The sequence below is a fragment of the Globicephala melas genome, chromosome 14 (assembly GCF_963455315.2).
Source record: "Globicephala melas chromosome 14, mGloMel1.2, whole genome shotgun sequence".
Lineage (NCBI taxonomy): Eukaryota > Metazoa > Chordata > Mammalia > Artiodactyla > Delphinidae > Globicephala > Globicephala melas.
In genome coordinates this window covers 71,858,355-71,885,481 of record NC_083327.1, presented here as the reverse complement: position 1 = coordinate 71,885,481, position 27,127 = coordinate 71,858,355, and the positions used below count along the sequence as shown (strand labels likewise).

At 41.4% G+C, this 27,127-nt stretch overlaps 1 protein-coding gene and 1 pseudogene across 7 annotated transcripts in view; both read right to left on the bottom strand.

Annotated features, from left to right (window-relative positions):
* SASH1 (SAM and SH3 domain containing 1) overlaps positions 1-27,127 on the bottom strand; it is a 322,353-nt gene that overhangs the window by 45,289 nt on the left and 249,937 nt on the right. For 4 of the 7 annotated variants that reach the window (XM_060283582.2, XM_060283583.2, XM_060283580.2 and 1 more), the window contains exons 6-8: positions 26,042-26,128; positions 23,152-23,276; positions 15,906-16,007 (exon numbers count right to left, since the gene is read on the bottom strand). In XM_060283582.2, coding sequence (XP_060139565.1) covers positions 15,906-16,007; positions 23,152-23,276; positions 26,042-26,128 — 314 coding nt within the window. The remainder of the gene's footprint in view (positions 1-15,905; positions 16,008-23,151; positions 23,277-26,041; positions 26,129-27,127) is intronic. The other 3 variants (XM_060283581.2, XM_030853211.3, XM_060283584.2) reach the window with 2 other exon arrangements.
* On the bottom strand, positions 19,844-22,957 carry LOC115851346 (lanosterol 14-alpha demethylase pseudogene; annotated as a pseudogene).

Below are 27,127 nucleotides of genomic sequence, written 5' to 3'. Positions count from 1 at the left end.
TAAAAATTAATATGTTTTGAACATTTCCCCACATCAACACATGTTCAAAAAATAAAATATGACAATACATTAATGATTCAATAGTATTCAGACACAGAAGTACACCATACTTTACTTAAATACTATCCTCAATCATTGGACATGCGTATGTTTCCAATTTTTCAATATTGTAAAATATACTCCGATGAACACTGTGGTAAAATTTCTAATGCATCTAATACATTCTTTCTTTAGAATAAATGATTAGATTGTTGAACTGATGGGTGAAGAATGGGCATATCGTTAAGTCTTTTGATACATATTAATAACAGTGTGCTCCGAAGAAACACTGTATTATTTTAAAATCTCACAAGTAGTACAAAAAGAGCACCTAGTTCTTCACACAACTGCCAACACTGAACATTACAATATTCTTTCCCAATGAGACAATTAAAGATCATATCTATATCTGCGATAAATAGATACTTCCTGATTGAAATCAATGGAGGGATGTACTGATTCGAGGCATTAGGAAGAAGCAGGAATAGCAATGTGAGTAAGGTGGCTTCACCTGGACTTACAAAGCTTATAATCTAGAAGTCTGGGGGTAGAGATGCCCCAAGAGAAGTTCAGAAATATGATTAATGTAAGTCAACTGTGATAAATGGGTAAGAGGAACAAAGAGCTACAGGGATTCAGAAGTGGGTGAAATCACCTCTGGCTGGGGAAACTGAGACATGCTTCAGTGAGGGGACGGGCACTTGCCATGGCTTTGGGGGCATTTCCGTGTCCCTATGTGAGCCCAGAAGTCCCGTGTTTACATGGCTCCTGCTGACCTTAGATGCCTGCCTATCTGGACGGTCAGAGAAGAGTTCAGCTGCTGCTGCCGCCCTTATAAACAGCATGTGACACCAATCAACAACAGCTTCACGGCCCTCCTCTTCTCCAAGCTTGATTTCATAATCTCTCCAACATGCCTGATCTCCCTCCACTGGTCCAAGAAGTGATGCATTCAAGGTCACTCCCTACCTTGGGGGCAGCTTATTGGCTCCGGCTGGGTACGTTCAAGATCAGCTACCAGGCATCCCTGTCCAGCTGTGGCCGGGGCCTCCCGATCACAGCCATCAGGTTAATGTGTGATTCTTTGTGTTTAGAGAAAAATTTGTTTCACTCTTTGAAGAAGTTAGAATTACTTTAAAAAGTGTTTATGAATGCAGTAACTATATCAACTATGAAACACACTGTGGGCTTTTTTCCCTTATTTCACAAAGGAGTCAGGGGAGGACTCATCTGTTTAGTAAGAAATATTTTGCTCATTAGCTGGTGACATCATTGACCTCTGAAATTAGGAGATTTTTGTCAGCATATGGAAAAAAAGATGAAATTCCATTCTTCTCCCAGAGGTACAGTGTAACACTGAAATAATCTCTCTGGCAGTTTCAAAGTTAACTAGTTGTCACCAGATTTGAAGAAGAAGGAGGAGGAGAAGATAATTACATGATACTCATACTTGTAAAAAGTATGTGAGAATTTGAGGTAATGTTACCATCCCCTATAGGCAAAGGCTTGTCAGCACTTAATTCACTTAAAGAAACTGTTTAAAAAACTAACTACAAAACCAAAGGAACAGCAAAGGGATGCTACATTCCACAAGAAACTCTATTCTTTTTCTTAAAACTCATGAACTCTGAACTGCTTTTAATCACCCCCAAATAATGTTGCTACTTTCCCTATAAGGAATGAGAAAATATAAGACCTCAGGAGTCCTACAGCCACGTCTAGGGAGACTTGAATAACAAGTAAGCACACTCGTCCCAATTCTGCAAGTTTCCACGAAGCAGAGAAAATGCCTTTCCTTCTCTTGAAAGGAGTTGGGGGAGGTGAGAGGTTAAGTGGAGGAAAAAGAACCGACTTCCCCTTCACTCTGTAAAAATCTTTTTTACAGATTTTACTGCTTGAGATGATGTCACCCTGCCCATAGGTCAGAGAACCCCGCTGGTCATATAAAATAGGTGAGTTGAGATAAAAAAGAAGTTAGGGGAAGGTAGTCAACAACTAACTCTACAGGTGCCTCTGTAAAGAGTGGGGGAGTGTTACCCAAAACAAATCTATGGTGTCAGGCACACTGACGACTAAAGCAAAACACCAACCCCCCTCATTCCCAAGTGTATTCGATTCTCACATAGCCCGTGCCATGGAAAAAGGATGATTCAGAACAGGACTGCCAAGTAGGGCAATTACATATGCTTTTGAGGCTCTAGTTTCTGGAGCTGATGGAAGTTTTCATCCCAGAAGCGCTACGTCTCCCAAGAGACTGGGTGGTGTTTGCAAAGTCACATTACTTTTATGGCATGTTAGACTGACTGATTCATGGATCAGGCCCGATGACTTCTTGGACAAGGCCGCCAAACAACCTTGCCTAGGCACATGACGATGGAGGAATACAGAGAACCGATGGAGCCTGCAAGGCAACGGAGGGAAGGTGCGGACACCGAGTTCTTCCCTCCAACCCAAACTGAGGCTACTGAGCAGCACGGGCATCTGTTGAAGACGGAGGCAGATGGGCCGAAGGTACCTCCCAGAGTCACGATCTATCTATGTGTGGCCTTAACGCACTTCTCCTTATGTTTGTAGAATGAATAATAAGCAAATTTACTTCCAAATAGAAGACAGCTTAGCTTGTTTTTGTGTCTCTATAAACACAAAGAATAACACATTAGCCTGATGGCTGTGATCAGAAGGCCCCAGTTGATTCACTGGCTTAGAAAATGAATCAATTAGAGCTAGAAAAATTGTTTGTGGTCATCTAACTGGCAAAACAATCAGGTCATGATGACTGCTGAAAACTAAACCACAGCATATCCTTCCCACAACTAACAAAATGAGCAACAGTGTCCTACAAAACACAATTACTGAAAACTGGCAAAAATACTCCACCAAGGGCATCCAAACAAAAGTATATAACATAATATATTAAACTTTAGAACTCTTTGATCAAGCTAAGAAAAAAAATCCTGAAGACCCACAGAAAAGGAAGCAAACTGTGTGGCCTTCTTTATCTTTTTCGTATCTAAGAGCAGCGGAAATTGCTTCAGGAGAGTAATGAGTGAAAAGATGGAAAGTCAATGGTCAGGCTGATCCTGATTGAAATGAAGCCTCTACAAATTCACCAGGAATAGGAGGAATAAATTAAAGACAGCCCGGCTCTGGTGTGCCCATTCCCCACCCTTAAGCAAGCAACGTGAACAGTGACGCAGCACATTTAACAAACTTAGGAGAGAGAAAGCCGAGCCCCGGTATCCCAACGAAGACCACATTCCACCTCAGCTGGGTTTTCCCACCTCCCCAGCTATTACGTTAGGCTACAGCAACAGCAAACATGAATGGGTCACAAGACAAAGGAAGGAAAACACTCCACTGTCTGACAGCACGGCAAACAGGTCAAAAAGAAATCCTCATTATATCAGCACAAACAGAAAATGTGACCTGAGTTACCCAAGCATGATCAAAGTGAAAAGAAATGCATGAGAACTACTCAAACAAACTATAAGAAGGGGAAAAAAAGAGAGAGAGAGAGAGAGAGAAAAGGCATGGACAAACACAATGATTCTATCTTTTGATCCCATCTCTCTATCAGAAGAAAATATAACTCAAGGAACAGGAAGCAATTCCTAACAGTTGCTTCTCTCTATAAAATAATTAAAGAAGAACATGAATTCAATTAAATGAGACCTCAAAGACAAGATGAAAAACAAGAATGATATAAATTTTAAAACTGCAATCATATATGGAAGCAACATAAATGTCCATTGACAGAGGAACAGTTAAAGAAGATGTGGCATATATATATATATATATATATATATATAGGCATGCACACTGTGGAATACTACTCAGCCATAAAAAAGAATGAAATAATGCCATTTGCAGCAACATGGATGGACCTAGAAATTATCATATTAAGTGAAGTAAGTCAGACAGAAAAAGACAAATATCATAATGATATCACTTATATGTAGAATCTTAAAAAATGATACAAATGAACTTATTTACAAAACAGAAATGAATCACAGACACAGAAAACAAACTTATTGTTACCAAAGAGGAAAGGGGTGGGGGTTATAAATCAGGAGTTTGGGATTAACAGATACACACTACTAGGTATAAAACAGATAACCAACAAGGACCTACTGTATAGCACAGGGATCTATATTCAATACCTTATAATAAGCTATAAGGGAAAAGAATCTGAAAATGTGTGTGTGTGTGTGTGTGTGTGTGTGTGTGTAACTGAATCACTTTGCTGTACACCTGAAACTAACTGAAAATAACTTTATAAATCAACTATACTTCAATTAAAAACAAAAAACAAAACAAATTGCAGTCATAAGGAACCAAACCACCTATTACAGAGCCAATTTATAAATAAGAATGAGCAAAGAAAAGAAGCAATACCGTATTAGTCAAAATATTGATACTGAGAAAAACTTTATTATTTAAATCCATTTTCCCGTATGACCCAAGTCTGAAGATTCACCCACCTATTCACGTAAGCCATTGGCCTTGCTGCTCCGTCTACCTAACAGGTTTCTCTTCCTCCTCCTGGGGAACCCTTGCTCAGTTTCAGTCACCTTCACTGGCCTTTCCACACTCTCCTCACTGGGGCTTCATGGACTTTCTGTGCGTATTTCACACACTCGGTAGAAATATTCCAATTAAGGCCCCAACCATGCTATCCACTTGTCTGTCTCTTCTTCTCAAATATAAACTCCTGTGTGTAGGGACTGACATATAGTTGGTACTCAGTAATGTCTGCACAATGAATGAGTAAAAGAATGTTCAAGATGGCATTCTTTCACCCACACTCTGGCTCAAAAGCACAGTGCAAGAAGTGTCCTCGTAGGAACTAATTATGCAATGTTATTAGAATTATACTAGTAATAGTACAACCAACCAGGGATGAGAGAGGGTGTGATACAAAGAGGGAAACGAAAAGGGACAGAGCAGAGAATAAAGGGATATTTCTACAGAAATTATTCTGTGAATAATTAGAATTTGAATTAGAATTTGGTTGTGTTAAAATAGTGCTTTCTAGGGCTTCCCTGGTGGCGCAGTGGTTGAGAGTCCGCCTGCCGATGCAGGGGACACGGGTTCGTGCCCCGGTCTGGGAAGATCCCACATGCCGCGGAGCGGCTGGGCCCGTGAGCCATGGCCACTGAGCCTGCGCGTCCAGAGCCTGTGCTCCGCAACGGGAGAGGCCACAACAGTGAGAGGCCCACGTACAGAAAAAAAAAAATATATATTGCTTTCTAGATGAATGTCCTTGATGACTGGGTATAGTTCTAAGAGTTCTGATATAGTGACTTACAGTTCAAATGGACTCTGAACAAGTGATGGGCAGTCCATGACTTCAGTAAGTTGGCTTAGGCTGGAAGCGGCCCTCAGTCTGGATCTGACCCATGAACCATGATAGGACCTGGGTCTCTCTCTAACCCATCCATTATATAAGATTTGGTACCAGGGCAAATGATTTAATGAGGAATTAACATGTGATGAATCACTATCATTAAACAAGTAATGGAAATCCTCTCTTACCCCAAGCTCCCTAAGGTTCATCCCAAAAGTGAAGTAAGAAATTGGCATTGCAAATCTAAATGCCAATCCTTAACCCATATTATATTACAAATATCTGTATTTAGATATAATCAGCTAGCTAGGGTACGTGTCGTAGATCCTGTTTGGTATTTACGTATTAGGTTGGACAAATGAGATTGCTATTTTTAAGGTCAAAAGCTAATATTTCCAGTTCACGTGGTTCGACCTAATAAAAGAAACAACAGGGAAGTCCCTGGCAGTCCAGTGGTTAGGACTCCACGCTCTCTCTGCCGAGGGCCCAGGTTCATTCCCTGGTCAGGGAACTAAGATCTCACAAGCCACACAGTGTGGCCAAAAAAATTTAAAAAAGAAAGAAAGAAAGATGAAGCTGAGGGTGACAGTAAAATCTTAAAAAAAAAAAAAGAAAAAGAAAAGAAGGAACAGGGGCTTCCCTGGTGGCGCTGTGGTTGGGAGTCCGCCTGCTGATGCAGGGGACATGGGTTTGTGCTCCGGTCCGGGAGGATCCTGCATGCCGCGGAGCGGTTGGGCCCGTGAGCCGTGGCCACTGGGCCTGCGCGTCCGGAGCCTGTGCTGCGCAACGGGAGAGGCCGCAGCAGTGAGAGGCCCGCGTACGCAAAAAAAAAAAAAAAAAAAAAAAAAAAAAAACACGAAAGAACAGACCAGAATGTGCCCGAAAACTAACTTAAATTTAAAAATGATAACAATAGGTTACATAACCCTCAGATTATATTGTATCTGGGTATTCTGTCGTTATTTACTTTTGTTCACGTGGCCCTTGATGTGTTGAGGAGGGTGTGCAGGCAGCATCCTCAACTCCCTGTGACCATACAAACCAGTGAAGATAGACGTGTACTGATACCTGGCTGGTTTGCCAGGTGCAAAGAGCCAAATTTCCAACTATTTCTGGGCCTGCTGTAAGAGCACCCCCCAACGTAACAGGCATGGAAGCGCACACCCACATGCTCAATGAGACGGCCTCATTGTCACTATATGGCCCTAGATAATTTCAATACAATTAGTGTTTATTTTTCCCAAACAGTAATCCCAAGGCCACATATGTTAACTGAAATCATACCAGACCCGTTTCTAAGCCCACAGACACTTACACGTTCTGAAACAGAAAACAAACCGATTATGTGTTTGGTAAAAACTTAACCAATTAAACACACAGTATTTACATTAAGCTTGTTCTGACAACTCCAGTCTGTCTGCCGTAATACGCAAAAGCAGAAGCGCTGCTGCCATGTTAATGGCATGTACAAAAATAAAACTTTTGACGGGAACCCCAGTATTTTAAGAATGACAGTTAATGGCGAGGTAGAAGATCGTCACATAAAGCAATAGAGGCTGGCGTTCATTGGGTATTTACTTGGTGCCACTTAATCCTTGCAACACCCGTGTGAGGTAGATACACTCGGCCCAAGGTGTTTTTTTTTTTTTTTTGTGGTACGCAGGCCTCTCACTGTTGCGGCCTCTCCCGTTGCGGAGCACAGGCTCCGGACGCGCAGGCTCAGCGGCCATGGCTCACGGGCCCAGCCGCTCCACGGCATGTGGGATCTTCCCGGACCAGGGCACGAACCCGTGTCCCCTGCATTGGCAGGCGGACTCTCAACCACTGCGCCACCAGGGAAGCCCTCAGCCCAAGTTTTGAGGCACAAAGAGATGAAACAACTTGCCCTCAGATGCGGAGCTAATAGGTGGCAGAGCTGGGATCTGGACCCAAAGTCTGACTCACATCTGTGAGCTTAAACCAGCCCCCTCACCGGGCAAACGCCTGGCTTTCCCGAGGCCAGAGCCTCCTTCCTGTCTAACTTTGTTTAAAGATGATGATCTCAAGGGACTCACAGCAAACACACGCCTCAAACTTTGGCCCTTCTCCCAGGGACAAGGCTGGGGAGAGAGGGTGGTGTGGAATAAATGACAAGAAGTCATCTAAGCAGTGGTTCTTGGTCAGCTTATGTCCAGTGAGAGCAAAAGTCATCTTTCTCACAAGACTTTGTGACACGTTATTTCAATGGACTGATTTTGTCTCTAGTCTCTCCATAAGCTACAGGTCTAAAGAATCATTACGGGGCTTCCCTGGTGGTGCAGTGGTTGAGAATCTGCCTGCTAATGCAGGGGACACGGGTTTGAGCCCTGGTCTGGGAGGATCCCACATGCCGCGGAGCAACTAGGCCCGTGAGCCACAACTACTGAGCCTGCGCGTCTGGAGCTTGTGCTCGGCAACAAGAGAGGCTGCAACAGTGAGAGGGCCTGTGCACCGCGATGAAGAGTGGCCCCCGCTTGCCGCAACTAGAGAAAGCCCTCGCACAGCAACGAAGACACAACGCAGCCAAATAAATAAATAAATTTATAAAAAAAAGAATCATTACGTCTACTCTTCTAAAGAGAATTTTAATATGTCTCTATTTTACTGTCATTTTCATTTCAAAATTACATTTGTTAAAATTAAGAGGAATATTGCTTCCTCTTCCCACCCAGCCAAATAAAACTGAAATTTGTAGAAGGTGTCTATGAAAGTCTGAATAATCATCTCAAGGCTTCAAGTACACATTAAAAGACCTGAATCAATAAGAGTTATCTTTGCCATAGTTATATTTAGAAAGATTTAGAAAAGTGTTCCTTTTTTTGACACAGTGAAACATAGCATGGCATGAACATGCTAGCCCAAGCAAAGAGGGTAAAAAAGCTCTCTGGCAAATTACCGCTAGGCCATACTTCTGCTCTTTCTCTTGGTCAAATTAGAAGTCAAATGAGTTGGGCTTCCCTGGTGGCGCAGTGGTTGAGAGTCCGCCTGCCAATGCAGGGGACACGGGTTCAAGCCCTGGTCTTGGGAAGATCCCACATACCTCAGAGCAACTGGGCCCGTGAGCCACAACTACTGAGCCTGCGCATCTGGAGCCTGTGCTCCGCAACAGGAGAAGCCGCGACAGTGAGAGGCCCGTGCACCGCGATGAAGAGTGGCCCCCGCTTGCCGCAACTAGAGAAAGCCCTCACACAGAAACGAAGACCCAACACAGCCAAATAAATAAATAAATTTTTAAAAAAAGAAGTCAAATGAGTTGAGTAAAGCTCTTCCTCTGTTCAAGAAATAAAGAGTCAAAGCACACATCCAACCATGCTGTATTTAAGCCTAGCTAGTATAAGAATTAAAGCTACAACAAGCAGAACCATTTTCTAGCCACAAATCAAAACGTACCTTGCCAGTGAGACCCCTTTTCAGCTGAAACCTGTATGTTGTTAGGAAAAAAAATCCTTTAGGAAGAGAGATTCAAAGAAAACTTATCAACAAGATTAAAAGCAAACAGTAACTTACATTCAGTAATGTAAGTTATTTTTATGCTTGGAATCTATTCTCTCTTATATTTCCTTATAAAACCAATAATATAAGAGCAGAAAGACAGTAGAAAGAAGGCCAACCGTTTACATAAAGATACCTTTACTGGACTTATAATGTCAACTTTAATACTAAGGTCTATGTGAATCTTCTCATAGTTTATGCATCCAATAAATATTTACTCAAAGTCAGCAAAAATATGAAAACCTTATTTTAAAAAAATTCGCTGGTACTATCTATAGGTAGAAGACAATTCTGTAAATTCATCATGTATTGTCATTAAAAAAATGACAATGTTGTTTGGGAATCAGATTTCCCCAAACAACAAAGCTAATAATATTGGTTTCTATCTTCCTTTAACCTTTGCAATATAAAAATAAAACTTCTGATAAATTTTAACTTATAGGCATTGTCTAGAAGTTCACCCTAGTAAAAGAAACCTATTCAAAATGAGAATTATTTTCACTTTATTAATTATATTTAAGAATAGCCAAGTTTTAAAAGATCTGGTTCAACCCAGAGTCCTGGACCCTAAAAAGAGCACCTTGCATTTACAGACGTCTCTTGGATAAGCAGAAGCATCGTTCTGCCCCCGAAAGGAACACCCCGTAAGCATGAGCTCTGTTCTCTGACCACATTCTGTATTAAATGATTAAATTGTCCACCTTTTCTTTGGCCGTAATAGAAATTAGGCCATTTGCCCCAAGAACCACTAAAAAAAGTAACTCCGTGGAATGCTCTCTGGGCCTTCAGCACACTATCTTTTAGAAAGTTCTAGATTAGACTAAGGCTATAGCAACCTATTCTTCCAAAATAACAGACCTGAATCTTCTGGCTGGAAGACAATGGCTGTAATTGAGGTAGGTGAAATGACTCTGAAAAGCCTCAGTAAAAACCATCTGCTGGTGAGGGCCAAGTTTATGGTTTATAATTTTAGAAAGCCCCCAAAAGATTTAACAGTCTTGCATCATGCCAACAATATGGGGATATTTTAGTTGCAACCTTGAAAGTCCTCAATCAGGGAAACACTTAAAATAGTATTTTGTAAAAAGTGGAAGAAATGACCACCTGATGTTGTATGTTTGTTACCCCAAATCTGGACACAGTTCAACCACCTGGCTCCCCAGGTTAGTGGCAAAGCTATATTCAGAATTGGAATGAAAGGTTATGCAGAGATGCACATACAGATGTAAGGTATTATTATAACACCACAGTGATAACATAGCACTCTTTGCACAAATATTTCCCAACTCTAAATTTCCCCAAATGTAAAAGTGATCAATTATGAAACGATGACTTGATTTACAAAATAATTCACTTCACAAAACATTTCACCATAGTTGCTTCACCCTGGTAAGGAGCTCCAGATACAGAAACATAATTCCAACTTTTTCTGGAACACAGTTTGTATGAAGTGAAACAATTGAACGCGACCAAACTGGATGTCTGCAATGGACTCTAAGAACTCTGGTGCTTTACTGTCCTTGTTGTTGCTTTACTATTTCTTTATATATTATATATTTAAAAAAATAATTTGAATAGCATCATAATCAAATAATTTACAATTTGACATTTTTCGGAAAGAGAGTTCAATGCAAGTATTTCAGGTACAGATCACCAACTCTTACCTACCACTTTTGTAAAAACAAAAACTATGATTTACTAAAATGCACGCCTTGAGTAAAAAAACTTTAAACCCCAGTAAGACAGAGAGCACAATTTCTTTAAACATTTTCTTAATCAGAAGGTAAACTGAACCTCAATGCACAAAGCTGAAAGCTTAAAATGAGAACTCTTACAACCTTTCCCCTGCAGGAGGCGAAGGAAAACAAAAGTTACTAAAATAAAATGAAAAATATTAAAATAAACGTTCAGATGTTTAACAAGGAATCCAGTTAAGTACTCAACCAGAAATTCTTTTTAAAAACTCTAACACTCACAACAGAAAAACGGCAGAGAACAGATTCCCCTCTGGCAAAGAGAAAGCTATATTTCACTTCCCCTGGTAACTATCTTTAGTACTTTATACTCTTGGAAACTGAGAATGTGAATATGGATTTATTGTGAAGCAACACGCAATTATCGAATGCCAGTTCTGGGGGTGGGGGAAGCCTATGAATCAATGCAAATGAAACCCTAAAGCACGACAGCCATCAATATAGGCATTGAGGTCCGGTGACAAAGGCCTTATGATCTCTGCAACTTCCATGGCCTGGGCATTCCCCACTATGGCCAGTGGGCTATTTGCATCTCAGTATAGAAAAGAATCGATAGAAAGCTGAAAAGCCCTGGCCCTCGCACAAAAGATAATCAAAGCACCGAACCCAAGGCAGCTGGAGTAGGACACAGTGGGAATTATCTGAAATTAATTACCCTGCTAGTAGGCAAATGGAGCATCAGTGAGAAGGAATATTTTGGATGGAGTTTCTTGCTGAGTCTCCAGGAAAACACGGGACAGACTAAAGTCAGGGTGAGAAGGGCAAGTGTCACGTACGTCGGGATCCCAATCAAGTACAAGCGAACTTCGGTGCCAACGGTTCATTAGCATGAAGTAACGAACAGCGTGACTGAACATGGGTGGGGGTTGTTTGCACAAAGGCAGCGAGCAAACTACAGAGTAAACAGCCTTTCTTCAGCAAACTCCACTGCTGACTAGACTGTCTTCACCTACATCGTTCAGCAAAAAGACAAGTCATTCTAGAGCCTCTGGGATTGTGCCGGAAGTGGAAGGAGCACATCGTACCCCCGGCCCTCCCTCCAACTAGGAAAGGCTGAGTTCATTTTTGAGCCGTCCATGAAGAAACAGTTTGTAAGGAGTTAATAATGTAATCATGTACGTGAGTCTGTGTGAGCACGTGTGAGGCTAATTTTAACCTCTGCACTGCAGGGTACACTCCACTGGGGCAGGGCCTCTCTCTCTCCTTCACCTGTGTAACCTGGATACCTAGCGTGAAGCCTAGCACATAGCAAGCGCTCTGCAGAGGCTCCACAGATGCCTCCTAAGTGAACAAAGAAAGGCTCAAGAGAACGAATGCCCAACTTTTAAGAAGTACCCATTTCATTCTGTCAGCTGATATCAAGGTGATGGTTGTGATTTACCCTCTGAAAGGGGTTCAACAAACCAATACTTAGTATAATACTTTCTTAGCAGCTTGTTCAAAATGCCTACAGTACTCTATTTAGAGTAACTTTTTCCTAAATGAGATAAGCCTCCCTCCTTACCATCTAAGTATGTGAGGTTCTACTACAGGCCTGTTTCTCTGAATGGATAGTCTTGTAACCTCTCCCTGGACTCAGATGCTATTAATCAGGACAGTATCCAGTGAGACGGACACTAGAAGACCCACTATGGACAAGTGAGGCTACGTGTTCTCCCCCGAGTTGGGTTTGAATCACATCAGTCCTGAGTTACGATATTTATTCTTCATGATTCTTTGGATTCATGATTTACATTTATATTATGTTAGAACTAGGGGATAAGAGACCCCAAAAGGCACAGTGAAAACCATGGACATGGTTCCTTTGATTACCTCATGGTCCCAGGACATGCTGCTGGCTAGCATATGACACATTTATTATTATAAATGGTAACGTCTCAGTCCCCTCCACACAAAAGCAAACCAAGCAGAGCTTTCAAATTAATAATCCTTTGGGTTTTTTGTTTATTTGTTTGTTTATTTTAGCTGCAATGGAATCTGCTGTTTGATTCAGGAAATCAGGGACAAGGAGAGAGTGGGAGGGTTATGTTTACTAATGATATGCCATCATTTGTTACTTAGATGCAAAGAAGTGTAAAGACTAAGTCTATAGTCTCAAGACATAAAACATGCTCTTAAAGCAGCCCGGAAGGATGACCATTCAAATCCAAGTTTGTTGACTGAATATTTCTCAAGCAGGCTACACAAGCTGAACACTGAGTTAGGCACTCACTGGAGACAAAGATAATACAGCTGCCTTTCTTGCTCAAGGAGCTCACAATTTCCATGCAGGTTGAAATATATACAATTAATTCTGATACTCCAGGATAACTGTTAGGTTTCATGTAGCAAGCTAGTTTAACAAAGCACAGAGCAGGAAGCTATAAAAATACACTTGAGGATGCTAAAGTTTCAGAGGAGGTGGCAGTTGGACTTCACCTTGAAAGATGCATAGATTTTTACCTGGAAAAATTTGCAGAAAGACATTTTAGGTAGAGGAAATGCAGAAATTAAAGCAGAGAGTGTGAAATTACAAGGTATGATCAGTAAGGCATTCAGGGTCCAGTGCAGATGGAGTGGAGACCTACTGGAGCAAGGGGTGACAGATGCGAGTAGAGAAATTGATTAAGGCCAGATCACAGAGGGTCTTGAGTGTGCCAAGAAGTTTGGAAGTTATCTTGTAAAACTGGAAAACCATCAGGCTTTTCTGAAACACACGAATGTAAGAAGAGAGGTATGTTTTGGAAAGATGACTGGCTGTATGGAACACTGACAAGAGGAAACAAGAGTCTAAGGAAATGGAGGTAGAGTTGCTTCCAGACTTTAAGGAAGAGAGGACCTAACAAACAAAACAACTGCACAGTAGCTACAAACTACTCAAATAAACAAAATCTTGAAAACCAAAAAAAAAAAAAAAAAATTGAATAATAGATGAAAAAGGTTAACTCCCTCCATCCTCACTCCATGCAGTTTGATGATAGCACCATGAAATGTCTATCTGAAATTCTGGAATTCTAATTCCTATGATCTTGGTGGAACTCCTGAGAAGCAATGTTTTGGTCACATTAAAATAGCATGAATAATACAAGGCATCAAAACTGGAAAAGAAGAAGAAAAATTGCCTCTATTCACAGGTGACATGGTCTTATATGTAGAAAACGCTAAAGATTTTACACCCACACCCACACCCCACACACACACATCTGTTAGAGATAATAAAGAAATTCAGCAAAGTTGCAGGATACAAAGTCAACACAGGAAAATCAGTTCCATCTTTATATACTGACAATAAAAAATTCAAAAAGGAAATTAAGTAAACAATTTCATTTTATAATAGCATCAAAAAGAATAAAATACTTAAAATTAAACTTAACCAAGGAGACAAGACTTGTACACTGAAAACTACAAAACAATGCTGAAAGAAATTCAAGAAGACATAAATAAATGGAAGAATAGCTGTGTTCACAGATCGGAAGACTTCATGTTAAGATGACAATACTACCCAAATCAATCTACAGGTCCAATAAAATCCCTATCAAAATCTCATGGCACTTTTCACAGAAATAGAAAAACCCATCCTAAAATTCAAATGGAATCTCAAGGGACCTTAATAGCTAAAACAATCTGAAAAAGAAGAACCAAGCTGGAGGGCTCACACCTCCCAATTTCAAATCTTACTATAAAGCTATCTTAATCAAAACAGTATGATGCCTGCAAAGGAAAGACATATAAACCAAAGAAATAAAATAAGAGAGACCAGAAATAAACCCTCACATATATGGTCAATTAATTTTCAAAAAGGGTGCTAAGACCATTCAATGGGGGAAAGGACAGTCTTTTCAACAAGTGGTTCTGGGAAAACAAGGTATCCACCCACAAAAGAATGAGGTTGGACCCATATGTTATATTATATACAAACATTAACTTAAAATGGGTGACAGATCTAGACTTAAAAGCTAAAACTATAAACTCTTAAAAGAAAATATAGGAGAAAATCTTCACGACAATGGATATGGCAATGATTTCTTAGTTATGACACCGAAAATGAATGTAAATTGGACTTCAAAATTAAAAACTTTCCTGCCTCAAAGGACGCTATCAAGAGAGTAAAAAGGCAACTCATAGAATGGGAGAAAATATTTACAAGTCATGTACCTGATACAGGATTAATATCCAGACTCTATAAAGAACTCCTACAACTCAACAACCAGCAGCAAAACAAAAAACCCAATTCAACAATGGGCAAATAACTTGGATAAACACTTCTCTGAGGAATGTATAAAAATGGCCAAGCACATAAAAAGATGCTAAACATCATTAGACACTAGAGAAATCAAATCTAAACCACAATGATATCATTTTATACCCATCAGGATGACATATCAAAAATGGGAAAATCACAAGTGTCGGTGAGGAAGCAGAGAAACTGGAAGGCAGCTGTCAGGAATGTAAAATGGTACAGCCACTGTGGAAAACCGTATAGCAGCTCCTCAAAAAGTTAAACATAGAATTACCGTATAATCCAGAAATTCTACTCCTACGTATATACGGAAAGGATATGACAGCAAGGATTCAGACACTTGTATACCAATGTTCATAACAGCAATATTCACAATAGCCAAAAGGGAGAAACACCCGAGTGTCTAACAACAGATGAATAATTAAACAAAATGTGGTATATATGTGCAGTGGAATACTGTTCATCCATAAAAAGGAATGAAGTTCTAGAATAGCTGTTATGTGGACGAGTCTTGAAAACATGGTGCTAAGGGAAATAAACCAGACACAGAAGGAAAAATATTGTATGATTTTACTTATATAAAGTACCTGGACTAGTCAAATTCATAGAGACAGGAAGCAAACTGTGGTTGCCAGGAGTTGGGGAAGGTGAGGAGAGAATGGAGAGTTATTGTTTAATGGTTATGGAATATCTGTTTCAGATGATGGAGAAGTTCAGGAAGTGGGTTGTGAAGATGGTTGTACAGCAAAGTGTATGTACTTAAGGCCACTGAATTGAACATTTAAAATGCTTATAATGGTAAAATTTAAGTTGTGTCTACTTTACTTCTATTTAAAAAAAAAAAAACAAAAAAACAGCATGAATAGCGCTGTCCCAGCTACCAAGTAAAGAAAAGAATAACACGTCTGAAGAGACACCTCTTTCCGGATCCAGGTGGGAGCTGGTGCCTGCAAAAAGAAGTCTAAAGGCTCAAATTGTGTAGGCTGTCCCTTTTTAGTAGGAGCGGTTAAGATGCTCAAAGAGACAGCAAACTTACATTGCAGTTTGATGAGCCCTCGAATGGTGGGTAAGAACCGTCTGGCCAGTCAGCAGGGTCCAAGGCAGCTGACTGCCGGTGCTGGGCCTCATACTCCTTGAGCTGCAACAAGAGGAAATGGAAGACTGAAATGGAAATGATGGCCAAGGCTGTCTACCAAGCAGCAGAATGAATCCTTTGGGCACCTTCTTCGCACCACTGTCGGTGACTAAGTGCCAGCCAAAGACAAGGGTCACCCAAATGAAAGGAGAAACACGTCCCCCCCCGCCGCAGGTTTTCATCTAAATCAAACCAAGAGACACAACAGACTCTTTGTGTTCTGTGTTCCAAAAAGAACCTTGATTTTCCTTCTCCAACATCAAAACACCTTTCTCAGTTCAATTATAAGTTCGATAACAGAAACTGTCTGTAGCTTGACCTTTGGGTTACCTCTCTTTGTGGAAGACAAAATATGTAGACTAAGGACGTTTTAGCAAAGCAGAGGTGGAAGCCCGGAACTGACTTAACAATCGCTTGCTTGTTTTGCTTAGACTGCCTCGTGTTACCAGTTCAATGTTATCACCTAACAAATGTTGTGGGATTTATTGGGGATCCTATGGGTGAGAGGAAAATAGCAGTTAGATGCCTAGAATATGTTCAGAGACATTTAAAGTTTGGGCTTAAAAACTAGGTTTCTACTTTTTGAAAAACACAGAAGGACAAAATGAAATATAGAAAATCAACAAATTTAACCTAGCAGAATTAGATGAAAGATCTTTCAGAATGACCAATGTGAGAACTTCCAGGTGTGTTTTCATAAAATACGTAAAAATTTAACTCTGTGTGTAATACAAATAAGTTGTCCCAGCATTAAAATTCTGTGATAAAACAGTTTTTTAGATATGAAGTTAAGACATCGATCAAATCATGTTCCATGAATCAAGACACCAAAAAGCAGATACAATCTGACCTGACAGCCCAGGAGATGGTGCCAGGACTGTCCTTTTCCACTGGAGCTATGTGGACGTGGCAATGCCAGTCCTCTAGGAAAAAGCAACTTTCCAAAGCATTAGTTCTACTATGAAGTTCTTTTCTGTGCACACTTGTGACAGGAAATGGACGAGGGGGAGGCAGACAGTATTGATTAACAGGTAAGGGCTCCCAAATAACTGGAAGCCCTTGGGCAAATTACTTAACCTCTCTGTGCCTCAGTTCCTTCACCTGGAAAACAGGATGACAATAGACTATATCACAGGACTATTACCAGAATAAAGTAAGATAATGCAGCAGAGCTCTTAGTATACTATACCCATGCAACAGACTTTTTATGACGGTATTATTATCACCCTTGTGGTTTCAGATAAAAGAGAGCTCAAAGTTCACATCAACTCCAGGTATTTGAACTTTTGCTATGCAGGTGCTTAATATTATTTTAATCTTTCTAGTATATTAGGGGGATTAATATTGTTCTAATCCCTCTAATACATTTAAGTGACATATTAGAATGCTCTTCCTTTCCAGATATATTGGTTTCTGAAGTGCATTATTCTTCCTGTATGATCGAAATAGCTGCCTCTGAAAAAGGGTGTTATCATTTGTTTTCTCAGGGTCTCTGCTCTACTTTCTAAATAAATAAAATCTTCATCTTTAGGAAAACAAAACAAATTCCTCACTAGTCAATCATAAACAGACCTAATATTTTTCTTTTGTTATCCGTCCATTTCCATCATTGACGTTGGTGCCTAAGAGTACATGTGCTTCTTCTTCTTTATTAAAAAAATTCATTTATTTATTTATTGGCTGCACAGCTTGTGGGATCTTAGTTCCCCGACCAGGGATTGAACCCGGGCCCTCAGCAGGGAGAGCGCGGGGTCCTAACCACTGCACTGCCAGGGAATTCCCCATGTGCTTCTTCTGATAAAGATTCAGATTTGTGCTCTATCCAAATTTACCTTGTTTTTTAATTTCCTAATTAAAAAAAAAGAAAACCAGGATCTCTAACAATTTTTTAAAGTGCATTTTACAACGAAAAGAAACTGGTTATTGTTTACATAATCACATTTTTGTATTCCACTCTGCTCCCAAAGACAACTGACGATGTTCATTTGAGAAACTTGTGTATTTTAAAGCAAATTTATAGAGTTTTAGTTTGATTCTGGAAGTTTTAAAATAATGACATTTTAAAGTGTGGGTGTGGGTGTCGGTCTGCCTGTCCATCTGTCTACCTTCATATCTTATTTTCCCTAGTCTCACAGTTTTCTCACACTGGAAGTCTATGACGTGATTCTTAGAGGAATGACCATCTGTAGTAGGTTAATGCTTATTCTATCTTAAAGACCTTTATGGAGAGAGATTCTAAAATGTTTCCATTTCTAAGAGCACTTATTATAAAGAACATTTCTATTATATCTAATCTAAATCCCCTCCAGCTGCGATTTTCATTCATTTTCTTTCATGCTCTCCTCAGTAGAGATGAAAACAAAACACTGTGCAGTACGTCCTCAAGACGTACTGTCTAATAACCCTTCATATACTTGAAGACAGTGAATAAGTTCTTTTCTGAGATAAATTCTTTCCGATTCCAGCCCAAGAGACCTATTTAAAAAAACCCTCAATCACTTTGTTGCTCCCCTATGGACTCTCTCCATGAGCCTCTCTAGCTGTCCACATTCCTATGATTGATGCACAATGCCTGCTATGAGGAAATAATTATATAGGTTCTCAGCTCATAATCTTGTGCTCTGGTATAACAGATGCCCAGACTCCCTTTAAAAGACTGTTCTCTGATTTCCCAATTACTGTAGATATGGACTCACATCTACATACCCTTCTCAGGAGAATTACCCGTGGTTGACAGGTGTTGTCTCCCCACAGATGCCTAGAAGGCTGTTCGCTCCTCCCCAATCAGCTTTCAGCCTCTTTTTCTCTGGCAGGACAAACTCTACCGTGCAATTCACCTTCCCGAGCTCCCCACCCCTCCCTGTGGGATCAGGCTGAGGCGGAGACTAGACTTCTCCTGAAATCACATCTCTATCCAGCTTCTTCCTCTGCCTCTCCTGCTTCCCTCTCTCACTTACAGGTTTCTTCTGAAAGCTTTTCTTCAATAAATCATGTGCACAAGAATCTACATCTCAGGCTCTGCTTCTAGGGAACCTGATGTAAGACAGCTGGCATTAAGAAAAGTTCTCCATGCCCAAAACAACAGTCAAGTCAGTGACAAACATCAAGTTTTTTGTTTTCAAATCCCACAAGGACTTTATTTCGGACTTCCACACAGATATGACCTTGTGGAACCTAACACATATTTATCAGGTGGATAAATACATAATATTTAGTAATTAGATCAAATTACATGAGCAAGTGTTTAGTATCAATATTGATACATTATTTTTTAGGGAACATGATTATTAAATCATGGTCATAAATCTCTCTCAATTTCCTTAGACACTGCTTCCAGTTAAAATGTCAAAGGACGTATTTTTCAACAACATAGCTCCATCATGGCTGAGCGCCATCATACCAAAACAATACTGCTCTCCTTTATGCAAAGCTTTAAAAGTGACTTTATTCCTTACCCTCCCAATCTCACATACACCACATAAATTACCCAGATAAGTTAATAACCTGTAGCTTCCAAGTGTCTCATGGGCTTTCTATACCTTGCAGAACTAGTCCAACACTTGAATACCCTGAACTTACTCACCAAGAGCTATGAACAGTCTTAAAATTAGCACCTGTAAATGGTGTTGTCTAGAATACGCTAATACTCTAGATCCCCCTAAACGATTTTTTTAACCAATGTGCTGGACTCCTTAAAGCATACAGAGTAAGTAACCATCATAAAACCATTAGAAAATGTTTGAAATGCCATTGGATTTGATGGAACTATTCAGTTAATAAAATATAAAAATCATAAGTTAAGCTGCTGTCTTTTTAAACTACACAGTGTGTACACAGAGTTATCTTGTAAACTTCATTCTCTTCAAATGCTTTTGCAGCTGACAATGGTGTTTCCCATATTGCTTCTTTGCAGCCATTTTCATCTTTGTATTGACAACTGGGTTTTCAGGAATGTGAATCATAGCTGTATACTTCACAGGGGGAAAATACTCAGCAGTGAGATCAAATTCATATAAACAAAGCACAGTGGACCAAACTGTATTCATTTGAACATAGGCAAAATTTTCCCAAATACGACGACGCACTGGGGGATACACTCAGCTCCAAATGACACACAGGCAAACTTCTCTCCTGATGCTGGTCGTCCTATCAGGATTAAGGTCTAGACATTCTATATGGGTCTTTTTTTTTTCCCCCCAAACTTTCTAATTAATTCATTTAAATTCATTAATGTTGCAAAAATACGACGTGGAACACATCAGGACAGAAGTTATTGTATTCCTAACAAGTCAAAGAAAAAGAAACTATTACATCTTCTTGGTAAATCAAGACCAACCCTAGTATTTCTTACAGGGACCACATCAACATCTTGCACACACAGTCTTCAGAACTGAATTTCTCACACCGTAAAAGAAGAGCAGTAGGCTATGCAACGTCATCTGAACAACGGTAAAATGATCACAGTACGTTAATTGTGTCTAAATGGCAGCATGTGAACTTATGGTAAAAGAAAAAAAAATGTTTGAATCTTTGAAATATATATCAAAGTACACTAGTGTCTAACGAACTCTGAATTGTGTTCCATGTGCCCCAAGGGCTGTGCAAGTCAGTGCCCTGAACACCACAAATATTTACTAGCTAGTTTATGTAAATAAACTGTTGAAGGGGCATAACTTTAGAAAATTCAAATACAAAAAGTGCAGTGGAGTAGCTAATTAACATTATTTTCCAAGTTCCTCCTTAGCTACGCTGAATGTAAAAACACATAGAAATTTCAAAATGCAAATGTTTTAAGCTCTTGTAGAATGTCTTATAAAACAGAATTAGACAGCCACCTGAAACATTATAATAATTCTTTAGTAACATGAAAGCATTAAATACCTATGGGTCTTTTTAGACTCTGACTGACAGTGGGAGAAACACATGCCTGATGCCCTGAAGGACCATTCTTATCATGGTCATTACAGAAGGTCTAACTCTTAATGTTTCTTTTATATAGCAATCAAATAAATTTTAGATACTTGAGCTGATCATAAGTTAAAGGAGGGAGATCCTTCATTTTTCTTCAAGTGTTTTGTCTCTGGCTAAAAGGAAGCCCATCCAGACACTGGCAGCCAAGGATGTATGTTGCCCTGCCAAGAGCAGACCAACAAGCTTCCCTGTTACTTCATCATCTGTCAAAGGACGCCCACCTTTGTGTGCAGAATCTAATAAAGTTTGGAGAACGTCATCAATTTTTTCTTTCTGTGTTTCTGGATTGCCTTATAGGAAATATCATTGATGTCTTGATGAGCTCCATCCTAAAATTAGGCAAAGGCAGCCAGCCTGGCAACAGACAGACTCCATGGCTAAAACCTCCATCCAACCTGCATACAGCTGTGCCACCTTTTCATAGAGTTGACTTCTGATTTCCTTTCCATGTAAACAATGGCTAGCTGTTAAAATTATCAGCTCAGAAAGAGCATCAAACAAATTGGTTTCTCCCCAACTTTGAAAGTATTCCTTTGTTTCTTTTTTGATTATAGAAACGTGCTACCTGAAGTTGACTATGTTAAGGACATTTTTAACATTTTCTTCTGCCCCAGGAAAACTGGGTTAGATACATCCTATGCAACTCCCTTTCCAAACACAGATGGTGTCAGATGCCTGCAGACATCTTCTGCATTTAGATCTGCAAATTTACAATTATAAACAGCAATGCAGCAGCATGACTCACCAGAACGTCAGTAAACATCTTGCCTACCATGGTAAAATTAATACAGGTCCGTGTTTCTCATATGCATTTTCTAGGAATTCAGCTGGACTTTTTTCAAGCACTATGGCATGCTCAAGGAATGGCACTGGAGAGATGTCTGGTGGATTTTTTGCCCTAGCTGGCAGCTGGACGGGGCGGCCGAAGGCACGGTGGAGCAGGGAGACCAGACTGAGGGTGAAGGGCAGGCATAGGTGGTCACCAGGCACTGCTTCAGTCCCCCAGAGACGCTGGAGGCAAGATCACCTCTGCTCCTCCGAACCAACAGAGCGAGAGAAGCTGGCAGATGGGCATCTGGTGGAGGCCTTGGTCCTCAGGTCTCCTACTACAGGTCCCACCTCCCACTCCCCTCAAGCACTTTTTTTTTTCCAGCATTGTCTCAGCAACAAATCAAACTTTTTTTTTTAACTATTGAGGTTTAGAGTCAGGTATATTAAACTAAAGTATGTCTGGCACTGTTTCAAGGTTTCAGACCTTCAAGATTCTGCTTAATGTGAAAGTCATAACTCATTCAATGATTCCTTAGTGACTTGAAAGTTCTAAACCTGCCTAATTTATGACTTGTCTACACCATCCCGAACCAAGTATTCAAAGTCAGAATCCAAGAATTAATCAGCCAGTTGGTTGGGCGACAACAAAGCAGGAGATCTCTTAAGAATTGCTATCTTGCTATCACAAACACTACTCCGGTGTCCTAAAGGTTAATTAGGCTTCTTTCAGTGCTTAATTTAACTCAGAGCAAAAAAATATGACACAATAAACTGTAATATCTACTCAGAAATGAAAGTAAGCAAAAGTTTAAGGTTTACACATAAAGCCTGACTTTTAGGTTAGTCAAAGTTCAGTTTGTTGAAGGCGTCTTACAGAACTAATGCTTATAATGGTTGCATTTACTTTTTCTTTGGTGGTTATTTAGTAATTTATCATTATCAATCTTATCAGTATATTCCCATACCCTTTGATGTCCCTGTTCTAGTCTGTTTGAGCTGCTATAACCAACCACTATAGACCGGGTGGCTTATGAACAACAGAAATTTCTCACAGTTCTGGAGGCTGGGAAGTCCAAGATCAAGGTGCTGGCAGATCTAGTGTCTGGTGAGGACCCACTTCCTGGTTCACAGACAGCATGTGTCCTCACGCAGCGGAGGAGGGTTAAGGAGCTCACTGGGGCCTCTTGTACATGGTCACTCACCCCCTTCATAAGGGCTCCACCCTCATGACCTAATCACTTCCCAAGGGCCTCACCTCCAAATAACATGACTTGGGCATTAGGATTTAATATATGAATTGGCGGGGGAGGGGCGGGGGGTTGGGGTGGAGGCATTCAGTCTGTAGCAATCCCCCAACATATGTCAATGTCAGGAGGTCAAGTGCTCACAAATGAAAACCACACACCTGCACTCTTACCCTAGCAAGCGCTTCTTCGATGCTGATCATCTTTTCCTTGACCATCATCATCAGCTGAATCCGTTCCTCGTCGCTCATCGTTATCTCGCTGGCAACATAACCCACATCTTCTCCTGGAGATCGAAGAAGAAAAACAATAGGAACAGGTGAAGAAGAAAATAAAAAAGATAAAACAGGATGCCAGTCTTGAAGGCTTGTCATCTAGGACTAGAGAAGGACGTAACTCAGGCGCACCGTCTAGCGCTGTTACTGATGGAGCCACAGGACCAGGAATGGGCTGCTTTGTAGGAAGCCAGTGCGCCTATCTCGCTTGGAAAAAAGCTTCAAGAACAAATGGATGTTACCATGGAAACAAATCCTTCAAAATGATCAGAGCTTTTGTGATGGAGGGTCTAGTGGAGGAGTTTTGGAAGAAGGCTGACAGGGCGTCTGGAGTGACAGGTGAGGCAGAGAACTAATTTAAAGACCCGGCTAGAGGGCTTCCCTGGTGGCGCAGTGGGTGGGAGTCTGCCTGCCGATGCAGGGGACGCGGGTTCGTGCCCCGGTCCGGGAGGATCCCACATGCCGCGGAGCGGCTGGGCCCGTGAGCCATGGCCGCTAAGCCTGCGCGTCCAGAGCCTGTGCTCCGCAACGAGAGAGGCCACAACAGTGAGAGGCCCGCGTACCGCAAAAAAAAAAAAAAAAAGACCCGGCTAGAGCGAACGAGCACTCCAAGGCTCCTTCGGCTGAAGGTTCTCTGCGTCCTTCCATTTCAAACACGAACAAGATGTTTTTGCAGAGGAGGGAGAGGAAACCCTCTTTCACAGCAGAGAACTTGAAGGTCACAGCGTCTGCTGCAGGACAAAACCTTCATCCTGGTAGAAGCCTAGATCCTTACTAATCTATTTGACTGCTGTTCCTCAGGGGACACGTGTAAATAAATATAATCTCAGGTGTGAAACATCTGGAGATCATTAGAAGGAAGGTACTATCTATGCATGTATCTGAAAGTATCACTCTCATAAATGTTTCCAAACCGTGAGGGGAACTCAACTTCTAGCTCAAAACTGAAGGCAGGGGGCTTCCCTGGTGGCGCAGTGGTTGAGAGCCCGCTTGCCGATGCAGGGGACACGGGTTCGTGCCCCGGTCCGGAAAGATCCCACATGCTGCGGAGCGGCTGGGTCCGTGAGCCATGGCCGCTGAGCCTGCGCGTCCGGAGCCTGTGCTCCGCAACGGGAGAGGCCACAACAGTGAGAGGCCCGCGTACCGCAAAAAAAAAAAAACACACACAAAAACTGAAGGCAGGCAAAACTGCAGAGGGAAAGAGAATCCCTCAGTTAGGATCCTTTGAAAGTGTTTTCTTGAAAAGTGAAACGGCCATCACGTCTCACGTAGGTGAGCCACGTCAGCGTACGTGCCTTTGATCAGCGTGTGGGGAGAGTGTGTCGGTGAAGGTGGGCCGTCATGAGCAGCCAGAGTTCTCACCCTCCATCCTTCTCCACCCTGTTCACACCTTACAGGAATCAGTGCCACCAGGATGCTCGGCTCTAGCTTCATTTGCCCGCGGTACAGACGGATGGACTGAATGAGTCTGGCTGCAGACTTGTGGGAACCCATTTCTCAGGACCTACCTTGGAATTTATGTTCCCCTGTGTTTCCTTATCTCACTTCCTTTTTGTAATCAATCAGCCCAGAACACCACTCAAGTGCCCTTTGCCACTCAGCCCCTTGTGCGGGAAGAGTAATGGTGTGAGCCAGGGGAGGGGAGAGCCTGCAGCTTTGATGCATTTTACTATCTGCCTCGCCTCCAGTGGTGGAGGCGAGTGGTGGAGAGAGTTGCCTGGGTTTAAAAAGAAATGAACGTTGAGCCGGTAAACTGTTGGCTTCCTCCCTCCATCCCCTTCTCTCTCTTTCGCCTTTTCTTTCTTTCTAAATAAGACTTTGTTAGAATCCAAGGTTTACTTTGAATCGTAAGTGATGCTGGGTGTGTCTCAAAATGAAAAACTGGGAATGCTTAAGAATAAGTCTCTCACAGCAGGACAACTTAAATAAGCCCACCGATGGCTGCCAAGGAACCCAGGTGTGCCACTGACACACACTGTGTCCATGTTCCTCATTTCCGTGTGTAGGAATAACTGGAGAAGCATTCTGCACAGGCTAGGACACCAAGATTTTGTAAAAGAAAATAAGTCGTGTCAGTGGTGAGCAACTAAAAATGTTCATCTAATGATAACCTTATCCAGCCAGACTGGAATCTGGAAGTAGCTTCGTTTCCCCTCCCTGTCTGAATACTGGAGAAACATAAATTATACAACTGGGCCTCAAAGGGATGACATATTTACTTACTATATAAACAACAACAAAAGACACAGCTAAGAGGAGGCAGGACTGCCTTCACAAAGCAGCCCGGGCAAATTCCCATGATGTCAGCCCATTAGACAGAGTTTCCAAGGGTAACAACCCCATAACTGTCCCTGCCACAGAAAAGCATCAGCAGTTCAGAAGATTGCAAAGGCCCCAAGCGGCAGGGCAGGGGGGAGGGTCCAAAACTCACAAATGCTAAGACTTTCTGGACCTTTTTAGGGTCCATCTTGGCCAGTAAAGATCTCCCTGAGGTTGATGTGATTGAGAAAAGGAAAGATTTGGTCTTTGCTGTCAGATCTATAAAAGAAAGGACTGCGAACTCTTTCCATTTTGATTTCTTTGATTTAAAAAAAGAAAAAAAAACAACCCACTGGGATGTCTGAAAGTAATGATAGGAATGTCAGAAAAGCTGCACGGCGTATGGGCACATGCAATGACTTATTCTAACTTGCAGCATCCATTTAGATTAGCAGCCCAGGCTTCTTAACATTTTAGAGCTAAAAGGACCTACTGTCTGCTAGCTGTGTTACAGTACCTTTTGAAGTCTGTCTCATTATTCCTTTCTGATTCTTTCGGAAGTTCTGCCAGAAATACTTATTTTTCTTCTTCCAATCTCCTTTTCCTTTAAAAAAAGAAAAAAAAAGGCACAAGCAATAAATTCATTAATAACAAAAGTAGCCTCTTCCTTACAACTCAAAGCTTGTATAAGAATACTTTGATTTCACAAAAAGACAGTTTTTCTCTTTCAGTTTGTGAAAAGACTTAGAAATGCCTATAAAGTTGTTTAAAAGAAATGCAAATTTCCTAAGAGCAAGAAATGGTACAGTAGGGTTAAGATGAGAAATAAAGAAACATCAAAAGAGCAGGCAAGGGCTTCCCTGGTGGCACAGTGGTGGAGAGTCCGCCTGCCGATGCAGGGGACACGGGTTCATGTCCCGGTCCGAGAAGATTCCACATGCCGCGGAGCGGCTGGGCCCGTGAGCCATGGCCGCTGAGCCTGTGCGGCCGGAGCCTGTGCTCCGCAACAGGAGAGGCCACAACAGTGAGAGGCCCGCGTACCGCAAAAAAAAAAAAAAATGAAGAAGCAGCAGCCCTGTCTGCTCTCGTGGACGGGGCACACCCAAAGTTGCGGCTTCGTCACCGTTCGGTGTCTGGTTGCTCCACAGCCACTGGAAACAGGGTCCAGCGGAGTGATGCGCTGTTGGTTTCCGCAGTCTAGATGGGCGGTGCCAGGCAGTGTGGCACAAAACAGACCCGTGGAAAGCCTGCGCAAGGGGCTCCCAGGCTAAGGGCATTATTTGTCAAAGTGGGATGCCCTCGTTACGTTCTGACAATCCCCAAGACTCTGAGAAGGAAACTCGAGTCCACTAGCCTGAGGCTGCCTCTGTACCCAGAATGTGGAAGGTGCCTGCTGCCTCTGGGCTAAACACAACAGCAAATATCAGCCATGAAAGGTCAAAGTGAAGTAGGATTATCACTACTTGAATCTTTCTCACAAGCAATCTGGGAATAGAATGTATTTCTTGTAAGCTATACTCTTCCCTTCTCCCATTTTAATGTTTCTGAAATAGAGGTGCAGCTTAAGAGCTAACATTTATCCCGCACTTAGCATATCCAGGCA